The 13,761-nt window shown below is 45.7% G+C and overlaps 1 protein-coding gene across 1 annotated transcript; it reads right to left on the bottom strand.

The window, feature by feature from the left end:
* Positions 1-995: 995 nt before the first annotated feature.
* On the bottom strand, positions 996-1,823 carry LOC138364993 (uncharacterized). The gene has a single exon (XM_069325084.1). The coding sequence runs from the start codon at positions 1,821-1,823 to the stop codon at positions 996-998; it is 828 nt and encodes a 275-aa protein (XP_069181185.1).
* Positions 1,824-13,761: the final 11,938 nt, after the last annotated feature.

Raw genomic sequence — 13,761 nt, 5'->3', positions numbered from 1 at the left:
CTGGCTCACAACACTCACCAGGTGTGACGTGTAGGTCTGACTCACAACACTCACCAGGTGTGACGTGTAGGTCTGACTCACAACACCCACCAGGTGTGACGTGTAGGTCTGACTCACAACACTCACCAGGTGTGATGTGTAGGTCTGACTCACAACACCCACCAGGTGTGACGTGTAGGTCTGGCTCACAACACCCACCAGGTGTGACGTGTAGGTCTGACTCACAACACCCACCAGGTGTGACGTGTAGGTCTGACTCACAACACTCACCAGGTGTGACGTGTAGGTCTGACTCACAACACTCACCAGGTGTGACGTGTAGGTCTGCCTCACAACACCCACCAGGTGTGACGTGTAGGTCTGACTCACAACACTCACCAGGTGTGACGTGTAGGTCTGACTCACAACACCCACCAGGTGTGACGTGTAGGTCTGACTCACAACACTCACCAGGTGTGACGTGTAGGTCTGACTCACAACACTCACCAGGTGTGACGTGTAGGTCTGCCTCACAACACCCACCAGGTGTGACGTGTAGGTCTGACTCACAACACTCACCAGGTGAGTGTTGGGGAGCCGGTCCCCAACAGGTGGGGTGGGGGGCTGGTCGGCCGAGCGGACAGCACGCTGGACTTGTGATCCTGTGGTCCTGGGTTCGATCCCAGGCCCCGGCGAGAAACAATGGGCAGAGTTTCTTTCACCCTATGCCCCTGTTACCTAGCAGTAAAATAGGTACCTGGGTGTTAGTCAGCTGTCACGGGCTGCTTCCTGGGGGTGGAGGCCTGGTCGAGGACCGGGCCGCGGGGACACTAAAAAAGCCCCGAAATCATCTCAAGATAACCTCAAGATAAGGTGTGACGTGTAGGTCTGACTCACAACACTCACCAGGTGTGACGTGTAGGTCTGACTCACAACACCCACCAGGTGTGACGTGTAGGTCTGACTCACAACACTCACCATCACGACACCAATAGAGTCACATATATCACATAAATCTACAGCTCAATCACTGTTCTTGTCCGGTATTCTGGAGTATCAGTCACCATCACAACAATACCAGTCACCATCACAACAATACCAGTCACCATCACAACAATACCAGTCACCATCACAACAATACCAGTCACCATCACAACAATACCAGTCACCATCACAACAATACCAGTCACCATCACAACACTACCAGTCACCTTCACAACAATACCAGTCACTTTCACAACAGTACCAGTCACCATCACAACAATACCAGTCACCATCACAACACTACCAGTCACCTTCACAACAATACCAGTCACTTTCACAACAGTACCAGTCACCATCACAACAATACCAGTCACCTTCACAACAATACCAGTCACCTTCACAACAATACCAGTCACTTTCACAACAGTACCAGTCACCATCACAACAATACCAGTCACCTTCACAACAATACCAGTCACTTTCACAACAATACCAGTCACCATCACAACAATACCAGTCACCATCACAACAATATCAGTCACCTTCACAACAGTACCAGTCACCATCACAACAATACCAGTCACCTTCACAACAGTACCAGTCACCATCACAACAATACCAGTCACCTTCACAACAATACCAGTCACCATCACAACAATACCAGTCACCATCACAACAGTACCAGTCACCTTCACAACAATACCAGTCACCATCACAACAATACCAGTCACCTTCACAACAGTACCAGTCACCATCACAACAATACCAGTCACCTTCACAACAGTACCAGTCACCTTCACAACAATACCAGTCACCATCACAACAATACCAGTCACCTTCACAACAATACCAGTCACCATCACAACAGTACCAGTCACCTTCACAGTCAGTGTAGAGGAGTCAAGAACAACAAACAGGTAAGCCAGTTAAAGATGTATTCGCCAGTCTTGCCTGAACGTCCACTAGGCTGCTCTGAGTAACATGTATTTGTAATCATTTGGTCCTTGTCAATGCGTCATTGTGAAAATAAAGTTATTTTCTTATTTGTTCTATTATTTGCGGATTTCCGGTAAATCTGTTGCACAATCATAGAAGGTTATTTGTGACTTTATTTAGACTAGTTCCTAGAATTCAATTAGTTGTAACTATTTAGCTAATTGTCGATTAAGGAATAATTTTGAGAAGAAAATACATTATAGTTACAAGAAACTTAAATTGACAGTAATATGTATATCAATTGTTATTTGCTTCTAAAGTGTCTCCTCTCTGCAGGTGTGCTAGCCAAGTGTGTGTGTTGCGAGGGCTTCAGGAGTGTGTCAGGAGAGACAACAATAACACACTGAGACTATGGCCGCTGAGCAAGGCTTAGAGGGGCTCAGCCTCACCCTTAAGAGGAGTAACTAGCCAAGGTCTGCCAGAGAGAGGAGTGGCCATAGGACAACAGGGTTTGGTCAACATGCTGAGAGATCTAGCTGACCTTCCCCTAGCTTGCTAGCTAGTTAGCGGAAGACTCTAGGGGAGGGGATCGAGTACTCGGGTGATCTTCTTGAGGTTATCTTGAGTTGATTTCGGGGCTTTAGTGTCCCCGCGGCCCGGTCCTTGACCAGGCCTCCACCCCCAGGAAGCAGCCCGTGACAGCTGACTAACACCCAGGTACCTATTTACTGCTAGGTAACAGGGGCATTCAGGGTGAAAGAAACTTTGTCCATTTGTTTGTGCCTCGTGCGGGAATCGAACCCGCGCCACAGAATTACGAGTCCTGCGCGCTATCCACCAGGCTACGAGGCCCCCCAAAATTGATTGGTTAAAAGAATTATACGGAGCGTGGTCAACGTTGCTAGCAGCCTTGCCTGTTGCATATAACCCAGGACAACATTTTTCAACTTTTGTACCCCTGAAATAATTCAGAGTCGTACTTTAGATAAACACACATGGATCTCATTATCAAGTGAAAGACGATTTGACTTTGTTCTTGATACGAGATAAATGGGAAAAATTAAAGTAAAAAGTGACTCATATACATTTGAATATAATTAGAATTTGTCTATCACTTTGCCCAGTCATTTTACATTTCAAGTTTTGCATTTTCGACTCAAAAATCACAGAATGCTGGAAACTGATAATCCTTTCATTATATGAGAACTTAAACAACAAGTTTCCCGCCTCGGGAGACTGAGATTCTGTCGCCATCTTGAAACAAGTTTCGTCCAATATCTTGTTCTCTGTTGGTTTTAGATAAATAGGCAACAAATACATCTTGAAAGACAATTTAATTGCCTACAAAATTGCTTATCATTATGTTCTATGTGTTGTTAACAGTTTTGGAGAACAAGAGCCTGGAGAGTGGAGAGTCAGGAGGAACTTAATCTAAGTTGGGAAGTTTGCCCAACACATGACAGCAGTGTTGCCAGGTGTGGGAATGTGTACATAACTGTTCAAGTTGGTTGGATAAATAAACGGACTGCATACGATAATGTCTCACTATCCCCATTGTCGGGAATATTTGATTGCACGCATGAGTCCCAGTGGTGCAGTATTTATTATTTAATTTATTTGGTTGAAAATATTAAGTATGTTACTCCAGGTTTATTTCTTATTGATGAATTCATTTATATTATTTACTGCACCGTCTGAATTAGTAAAACAGAGAAGCTGTATGAAGGCTTGAGGACTTTATAGAGCATTTTAAACATCACGCAGTGTACCCCTTAGAACAGAGCAGCCCCTCGTGTTCAATATGGCTGCCTCTCGTCCCACTGTGTGTGCTTACCACAACTTTCCTGTCCATAATTTACATTATTAAATTAAATCAGAAAATCGATGAGGCTCGAACCCGCGCCCGAGAGAATCCCAGATGCTGATGCTGACCACTGTACCACCCGGACGTAATAAAATTCATAGAACCAGAATGCTATTGAATTCACACTAGGTCCTCCTGAAGCCAGTCCATGTTTTAAGTATGAACAACCCCCCAGCACCCGGGACTTGACAGTGGTGTTCATCCACTGTGATGCTTCCCCATCCTCTGGTCTTCTTCCTGCCCCAAGCAGGCCCAGGCAAGATCCAAGCCCTCTATCCCCGACCCTACCCCCCCCCCCCTCCAAACCACTGGAAGCTACCCCACAGGAGGAAGAGCCTACCCAAGTATCAATACCTATGGAACAACATCCTACATCCGTGGGGAGGGTGTGTTAAAATGCTTATAGGAAAGTGAGCTTCAAGGTAATGAACTGAAGCATCGACGAGATTACTTATAAAGCAAGTGAACTAGTGGAAAGGGTGCAGGAAGAAAATCCAGATGTAATAGGACTCATAGAAACAAAATTGTCAGGCATCATAACAAACACAGTATTTTCACAAGACTACTATATTGTAAGGAGGGAAGAGGGAAGAGAGAGGAGGAGGAGGAGGAGGAGGAGGAGTGGCCCTGCTAATAAGGAAGGACTGGAGCTTTGAAGAGATTGAAATTCTGAGCTGTGAAGGATTCAGAGACTACATAACAAGAACTATGACAATGGGTGGTCCTAAGATATTAGTGGCAGTCATTTACAACCCTCCACTAAATGACAGAATACCCAGACAGGAGTTTGATAGGAATAACATGGCAACCATTAATATAGCAGAGAGAGCAGCTTCAGTTGCCTGCAGGAATGGCTCCAGACTCTTAATCATGGACGATTTCAACCATTGAAAGATTGAATGGGAGAATGGGGAACCACATGGTGGTGCAGATAAATGGAGAGCTAAACTCTTGGAAGTGGCAACAAGGAACTTTCTGATCCAACAAGTCAAGGGATCCACAAGAATGAAAGGAATGACGAACCAGCTAGACACGACCTGATATTCACCTTGAATGAGTCAGAAATAAAGGAAGTCAAATTTGAAGCCCCATTGGAATGACCACAGCGTTTTGACATTTGAGTATCTAGTGGAGGTAGAGATAACCTATCCAAGGAAAGGATTGGAAGGGAAAATGCAAAATTACCGAAGAGGAAAATATGACGAGATGTGGAACTTCCTAATGGAAATTCCATGGGAAACAGAACTCAGAGAGAAGAATGTACAGGATATGATGGACTACGTCACCCAGAAGGGCCAGGAAGTGGCAGACAGGTTTATCCCGGCCCAAAAGTGGATAAACGAAAAGCAGCAGAAGAATCCATGGTTCAACCAGGAATGTAAGGTAGCGTAGCAATTTAGTACAAGAACATGGAGAAACTACAGGAATAACAGAACACCAGAGAGCAGGGAGAGATACCAGAGGGCCAGGAATGAGTACCTCAGAGTGAGGAGAGAAGCAGAGAGACAGTATGAAAATGACATCGCGAGTAAAGATAAGACCCAATAAAAACTGCTCTACAGCCACATCAGGAGGAAAACAACAGTGAAGGAACAAGTGATGAAACTGAGAAAAGGGGATAACAGATACACAGAGAATGACAAGGTGTGTGATGAACTCAACAAGCGATTCCAGGAGGTCTTCACAATAGAATAAGGAGAAGTCCCTGCACTAAATGGCGGCAGACCAAGCAACCTTGGAGAAATTTGAGGTCGAAAAGAATCTGGTGGAGCTGAATGTGACAAAAGCTGTTGGATACAATCTTTCAATGGATACAAAAAGAGGGTGCAGAAGCACTAAGTGTGCCACTCTCTATGGTGTATAACAGGTCACTGGAAACAGGAGACCTACCGGATAGCTGGAAGACAGCTAATGTAGTCCCAATATACAAAAAGGATGACAGGCAAGAGGCACTAAACTATAGGCCAGTTTCCCTAACTTGCATACCATGCAAGGTGATGGAGAAGATCGTGAGGAAAAGGCTCGTAGAGCATCTGGAGGGAAATAGCTTTGTAACACACCACCGGCATGGGTTCAGAGATGGGAAATCGTGCTTCATTGCCTTAATAGAATTCTATGATCAATCAGCAAAAACTAGGCAAGAAACAGAAGGCTGGGTAAAAGGCATTTTCTTGGAATGTCTGAAAGTCTTTGACACAGTACCTCACAAAACGCTGTTTCAAAAGTTGGAGCAACAGGCAGGAGAAAAAGATAAGGTGCTCCAGTGGGTAAGGGAGTATCTAAGCAACAGGAAACAGTGAGTAACGGTGAGGGGGGAGATATCAGAGTTGCGAGATGTCACCAGCAGAGTCCCACAGGACTCGTGGAACACCACCGGCCCCTCCTGTGGGAGGAACTGAACGGACAGCACGCTGGACGCGTGATCCTGTGGTGCCGGGTTCGATTCCGGGCGCCGTCGAAAAACAATGGGCAGAGTTTCTTTCACCCTAATGGCCCTGTTTCCTAGCAGTAAATAGGTACCTGGGAGTTAGTCATCGGTCACAGGCTGCTTCCTGAGGTATGTGTGGTGTGGTGGAGGGGGGGGGCAATAGTAGTTAGTAACAGTTGAGAGACGGGCCGAAAGAGAAGAACTCAACCCCTGCAAGCACAACTAGGTGAATACAGGGCTCTGTACTTGGACCCATCCTATTTCTAATATATGTAAATGATCTTCCAGAGGATATAGACTCATTCCTCTCAATGTTTGCTGATGATGCACAAATTATGAGAAGAATCAATTATGAGAAGCGTGTACTCACCTATTTGTGGTTTTGTACTCCCCTATTTGTGCTTGCAAGATCGAGCATCAGCTCTTGGATCCCGCCCTTCTAGCCATCAGTTGTTTACAGTAATGACTCCTGTCCTATTTCCCTATCATATCTAGTTTAAAACTATGAATAAAGTTTGCTTCCACAACCTTCTCCTTAAGTGCATTTAATTTTTCCACTACTCTCACGCTAAAAGAAAACGTCCTAACATCTCTGAAACTCATCTGAGTTTCCAGCTTCCACCCATGTCCCTTCGTTCTGTTACTATTACGTGTGAACATTTCATCTATTTCCACTTTGTCAATTCCCCCTGAGTATTTTATACGTTCCTATCATATCCCCCAATCTCCCTTCTTTTTTCTAGTGTCATAAGGTTCAGTTACTTCAGGCGCTCTTCATATCCCATCCTTCGTTACTCTGGGACAAGCCTCGTCACAAACTTCTGAACCTTTTCCTGTTTCCTCATGTGTTCCTTCAGGTGGGGACACCATGATGGCAAGGCATACTCTAAGACTGGCCTCACGTAGGCAGTGTAAAGTGCCCTAAAAGCCTCCTTACTTAGGTTTCTGAATGATGTTCTAAATTTTGACAGTGTAGAGTACACTGCTGTCGTTATCCTATATATATGTGCCTCAGGAGTTAGATTTTGTGTTACATCCACTCCCAGGTCTCTTTCTCGAGTCGTCACAGTAGGCAGTTCCCCTTCATTGTGTCCTGTCCCTTTGGTCGTCTATCACCTGATCCCATTTCCATAAATTAACATTTGCTCATGTTGAACTCCAGTAACCATTTCTCTGACCATCTCTGCAACCTGTCCAGGTCCTCTTGGAGGATCCTACAATCCTCATCTGTCACAACTCTTCTCATTAATTTTGCATCATCCGTGAACATCGACATATAGGACTCTACTCCTGTAAACATATCACTTACGTAAATTAGAAATAGAATTGGTCCCAGCACCAATCCTTGAGGTACAGCACTCGTTACTCTTCACCAGTCCGACTTCTCGCCCCTTACCATTACTCTCTGGCTCCTTCCTGTTAGGTATTTCCTAACCCATGCTTTGGCCTTTCCGCTTACTTCTGCCTGCCTCTCAATTTTAAATAGCAGTCTCATGTGCGGTACTGTATCAAAGGCCTTTAGGCAGTCTAGAAATACATAGTCTGCCCAACCTTCTCTGTCCTGCCTTATCCTTGTTATTTTATCATAGAATTCCAAAAGGTTTGTTCGGCATGATTTCCCTGTTCAGAACCCATGTTGGTGCTTGTTTACAAACCTAATACTCTCCAGGTGCTCAACAAGTCTTAGCCTAATTATTCTTTCAAGTATTTTGCAGGGGATGCTTGTCAGTGATACGGGTCTGTAGTTAAGTGACTCCTCCCTATCTCCTTTCTTAAAAATCGGTACGACATTTGCCTCCTTCCAGCAACTGGTCAATTCTCCCGACCTAAGTGACTCATTAAAGATCATTGCCAGAGGCACGCTGAGGGCCTGCGCTGCCTCTTTTAGTATCCACGGTGATATTTTGTCTGGTCCAACAGCTTTAGTTGCATTCAGTGTTGTCAACTGTTTCATTACCTCCTCTGCTGTCACCTCTATATCTGATAGTCTTCTGTCTAGAGTAATCTCTTCTAACAATGGGAGTTGCTCAGGCTCGGTTGTGAACACTCCATGGAAACTTGCATTCAGTACCTCACAGATTTCCTTGTCTCTTTCTGTATATGCCCCTTCTGTTTTCCTCAGTCTTGTCACTTGGTCATTTACCGACATCTTCCTTCTTATATGGCTATGTAGTAATTTAGGTTGCTTTTTCCCTTTGATTGCAATATCATTCTCATAATTTCTTTCCGATACTCGTCTTATGTTAATGTAATCGTTCCTAGCTCTGTTACATCTAATCCTGTTGTCCTCTGCCCTTTGTCTTCTGTACTTCCTCCACTCCCTCCTGCTTCTCACCTTTGCTTCCTGACACTGTCTATTAAACCATGAGTTATTATATTTCCTCCTGCTTTTTTCCATTACTGTTGGAATGCATCTCTCTTCAGCCTCCTTGCATTTCCCTATGACTTGATTCATCATATCTTGCACTGTTTTTCCTCTAATTTCTTCCTCCCTCTGCACTTCTCCCAGGTAGTTCCTTATCCTCCTGTAGTCCCCTTTCTTGTAATCAACTCTCCTTTCCCAGATCTCTTGTCCTTTGGTCACAACTTTGAGTTCCATCATGTAGTCCAAGACTAGGACACAATGGTCACTGACTCCTAGTGGTATTTCCTGTTCCAAATTCTCGATGTCTTCCACATTCTGGGTGAAAATCAGGTCTAATAGGCTGGGCGTATCCCCTCCTCTTTCCCTTGTGTCTTCCTTCACATGCTGTGTTAGGGAATTCCTGTCTATAACGTCTACTAACTTCGGTCCCCAAGTTTCCTCCCCCGCCATGGGCATTCCTTGTTTCCCAATTTATTTCTCCATGATTTAGGTCTCCCATGACCAGTAGCTTTGCTCTCATTCTACGAGCTATTGTTGCTGCCTTCTGCAGTTCATCTTTACACCTTGTTGTTGTCATCATACTCATGTCACCTTGTTGCTGTCATCATACTTGTGCCTGGGCCTTCTACTGTTTGGTGGGGGTTGTAGATTATCATGATAACAATCTTCTTCCCATCCGCTGTCAGGGTTCCGTGTATGGAGCTTGTGCTCTTATTGGTACTCCGATTTTCCAGGTCATTAAATTTCCCTTTCTGATTTATTAGGAGTGCCACTCCCCCTCCCTGTCTCTGTGTCCTTTCTTTTCTTATCACCTTTTACCCCCTTTGGAAAGACTGCATCCGAGATCATGTCATTTATTTTAATTTCTACTATTGCAACTCTGTCTGGGTCTGCCTCACTAACTTTTTCTTTTATCTCTTCTGCTTTATTGGATACCCGATCAGCATTGGTGTACCAAAGCTTGAGTCTCTTTTTGGAGACTCTGGTGCCAGAGTTCGCCCTTTCACTGGGATCTGGGGGTCTGGGGGGTGTCTGGGGGCAAAATAGGGGCTGGGTGGTGCCTGGGGGGAGTTCTGGGGGTGGGGGTGCCTGGGAGGCATATGGGGCCTGGGCATCTATGTGGGTAGAAAGGGCATAGTGGGTTTGAAAATCAGGGAGGGTCTGAATGGTATAGAGGGGGGGGGGTTGAGAAGTAGAGTGAGGCTGAGAGTCAGATAGAAGTTGAGAGGTTGGGGGGGAGAGGGATAGTGGGGGCAGAGGGCAGAGGAGTGAATGGAGCATGGGTGTTGGGAGTGGGAGAGGGGGGTGTATTAGTTAGGGGGGAATCAGGGGTAGGTGGCGGTTTTTGGGTAGAAGAGGGGAGGAGGGAGATGGGGGGGAGGCATTAGGGGGGGGGGTGACAAGGTGAGGGTGTTATATGGGAGATGGGTGTGCAGAGGAGGGGTGAGGGTTGGGTGGAGTTTGGGGGTGAGGGGAAGAGGGGTGCAGTTGGAGCTGGGATGGAGCAGGTGTAATTGATGGAAATGAGGGAGAAAGGACAAGGGAGTTGGAAGGGGTAGTAAGGGGAGGTGGGTTTGGTGAGGGTATGGCTTGGCCCGATAGGGTCATTAACGGGTGCGATGTGGCAGGTTGAACTGAGTGCAGTTGTGGAAGGGACATGGGAGTTGTTGGGGGTTAAAGCTGGGGGAGGTATAGGAGGGTAATTGGGGCGGGTGTGACTTGGAAGGTGTGGTGGGGAGGTGAGGCGAGGAGACCCCCGCAAGGTCTACGCGAGAGGCTAGGGTTCTCAGTAAACACATTGTAATGAGCTTCGCTGCCTCTGAGTAATGCTTGTTCTTCATTATGTACTCCACTGCCTCTTCATTATAGAATTGCATCAGAACAGATCTATTCTTGGTACAATCGTAAGGACGAACCCGGCGGCTGGGTCCACCTTGTTTCCTGCCATCTTGGCCCTAACACATCTCAATATCTTATGTAATTCATATTTTACTGTCTCTATCATTTTTTGTCTTGGTGATGCCCTGGATTCGAATAATCCTTGTAGTATAATTGATTATAATTAATCCATCCCCCACTAATCTACTGTCTCTAGTCATGCTGTTAATCCTTTCTAATTCATTTGTGATCCGTGCACATTCCTTCTCCCATTCTTCCCTGCCCTTTCTAATCTCTTCCTGAATATATAGCATAAGTTCTTGTTTCTGTCTCTCAACCTCTTCCTGTATTTGCCGAGATATCTCGCTCTTAATCCCTTGGATTAGATCCTCCATCCAAACCTCCTTCTCTCTACAAATTTTCCTATTAACTTGTCTACAAATCTGTCCTCCTCTTCCTGGCTGGTGGGTGATCGTGAGGCTGTCCCTGATTTTGTCATTGCAGTAAACAACGTAGCCAACAGGCGCACCAAGATACCTTGCACGAACTGCTACACAAAATGCGAGCAAGTACTTAAGTAACGCGGTGCATCTGATAAGATGGCAGCCATGTGAGGACCCGGTCGGTCACAGATGGAATATGGTGAGGGCACGTCCCCCACAGGTCTGCTCCACTATTCCACAATGCCACAATGTGTTCTCACTTATTATCAATGGTGTTATTGCTACTTTCTTTCTTCGCTTTCTTGTGGTTTGAGTCAGCTTACTAGTTAGTCAATCACTCATATACACTTTTTTCACTTCCATGTAACCTGATTATCCCTTCCAAATTCACTGGTATTCCAAGATCTTCCAGACTCACTTCTGCCCACCACGGCTGACTGACTGACTGTGTACTCACCTAATTGTATTCACCTAATTGTGCTTGCGGGGGTTGAGCTCTGGCTTTTTGGTCCCACCTCTCAACTGTCAATCAACTGATGTACAGATTCCTGAGCCTACTGGGCTGTGTGTGTGTGTGTGTGTGTGTGTGTGTGTGTACTCACCTATTTGCACCTATTTGTACTCACCTATTTGTGCTTGCGGGGGTTGAGCTTTGGCTCTTTGGTCCTGCCTCTCAACTGTCAATCAACTGGTGTACAGATGTGTGTGTGTGTGTGTGTGTGTGTGTGTTTGTGTGTGTGTGTACTCACCTAGTTGTACTCACCTAGTTGTGCTTGCGGGGGTTGAGCTCTGGCTCTTTGGTCCCGCCTCTCAACTGTCAATCAACAGGTGTACAGGTTCCTGAGCCTATTGGGCTCTATCATATCTACACTTGAAACTGTGTATGGAGTCAGCCTCCACCACATCACTTCCTAATGCATTCCATTTGTCAACCACTCTGACACTAAAAAGTTCTTTCTAATATCTCTGTGGCTCATTTGGGCACTCAGTTTCCACCTGTGTCCCCTAGTGCGTGTGCCTCTTGTGTTAAACAGCCTGTCTTTATCAACCCTGTCAATTCCCTTGAGGATCTTGAATGTGGTGATCATGTCCCCCCTAACTCTTCTGTCTTCCAACGAAGTGAGGTTTAATTCCCGTAGTCTCTCCTCGTAGCTCATACCTCTCAGCTCGGGTACTAGTCTGGTGGCAACCTTTGAACCTTTTCCATTTTAGTCTTATGCTTGACTAGATATGGACTCCATGCTGGTGCCGCATACTCCAGGATTGGTCTGACATATGTGGTATATAATGTTCTGAAAGATTCCTTACACAAGTTTCTAAAGGCCGTTCTTATGTTAGCCAACCTGGCATATGCTGCTGCTGTTATCCTCTTGATATGAGCATCAGGGGACAGGTCTGGCGTGATATCAACCCCCAGGTCTTTCTCTCTCTCGGACTCTTGAAGTATTTCATCTCCCAAGTGACACCTTGTATCTGGTCTCCTGCTTCCTACCCCTATCTTCATTACATTACATTTGCTTGGATTAAACTCTAACAACCATTTGTTCGACCATTCCTGCAGCTTGTCCAGGTCTTCTTGAAGCCTCAAGCTGTCCTCCTCTGTCTTAATCCTTCTCATAATTTTGGCGTCGTCAGCAAACATTGAGAGGAATGAGTCTATACCCTCTGGGAGATCATTTACGTATATTAGAAACAGGATGGGTCCAAGTACAGAGCCCTGTGGGACTCCACTGGTGACTTCACACCAGTCTGAGGTCTCACCCCTCACTATAACTCTCTGCTTCCTATTGTTTAGGTACTCCCTTATCCACTGGAGCGCCCTACCAGTTACTCCTGCCTGTTTCTCCAGCTTATGCATCAACCTTTTATGGGGTACTGTGTCAAAGGCTTACCGACAGTCCAAAAAAATGCAGTCCGCCCAGCCTTCTCTTTCTTGTTTAATCTTTGTCACCTGATCGTAGAATTCTATCAAGCCTGTAAGGCAAGAATTACCCTCCCTGAACCCATGTTGATGGGTTGTCACGAAGTCTCTTCTCTCCAGATGTGTTACTAGGTTTTTTCTCACAATCTTCTCCATCACCTTGCATGGTATACCGTCACCTTGCATGTGTGTGTGTGTCTGTGTGTGTGTGTGTGTGTGTGTGTGTGTGTGTGTACTCACCTAGTTGTACTCACCTAGTTGTGTTTGCGGGGGTTGAGCTCTGGCTCTTTGGTCCCGCCTCTCAACCGTCAATCAACAGGTGTACAGATTCCTGAGCCTATCGGGCTCTGTCATATCTACACTTGAAACTGTGTATGGAGTCAGCCTCCACCACATCACCCCCTAATGCATTCCATTTGTCAACCACTCTGACACTAAAAAAGTTCTTTCTAATATCTCTGTGGCTCATTTGGGCACTCAGTTTCCACCTGTGTCCCCTTGTGCGTGTTCCCCTTGTGTTAAATAGACTGTCTTTATCTACCCTATCAATCCCCTTCAGAATCTTGAATGTGGTGATCATGTCCCCCCTAACTCTTCTGTCTTCCAGCGAAGTGAGGTTTAATTCCCGTAGTCTCTCCTCGTAGCTCATACCTCTCAGCTCGGGTACTAGTCTGGTGGCAAACCTTTGAACCTTTTCCAGTTTAGTCTTATCCTTGACTAGATATGGACTCCATGCTGGGGCTGCATACTCCAGGATTGGCCTGACATATGTGGTATACAAAGTTCTGAATGATTCTTTACACAAGTTTCTGAATGCCGTTCGTATGTTGGCCAGCCTGGCATATGCCGCTGATGTTATCCGCTTGATATGTGCTGCAGGAGACAGGTCTGGCGTGATATCAACCCCCAAGTCTTTTTCCTTCTCTGACTCCTGAAGAATTTCCTCTCCCAGATGATACCTTG

The sequence above is a fragment of the Procambarus clarkii genome, chromosome 15 (genome assembly GCF_040958095.1).
Source record: "Procambarus clarkii isolate CNS0578487 chromosome 15, FALCON_Pclarkii_2.0, whole genome shotgun sequence".
Taxonomy (NCBI): Eukaryota; Metazoa; Arthropoda; class Malacostraca; order Decapoda; family Cambaridae; genus Procambarus; species Procambarus clarkii.
The sequence above is the reverse complement of the archived record's forward strand: the minus strand, read 5'-3'. Positions and strand labels throughout refer to the sequence as shown.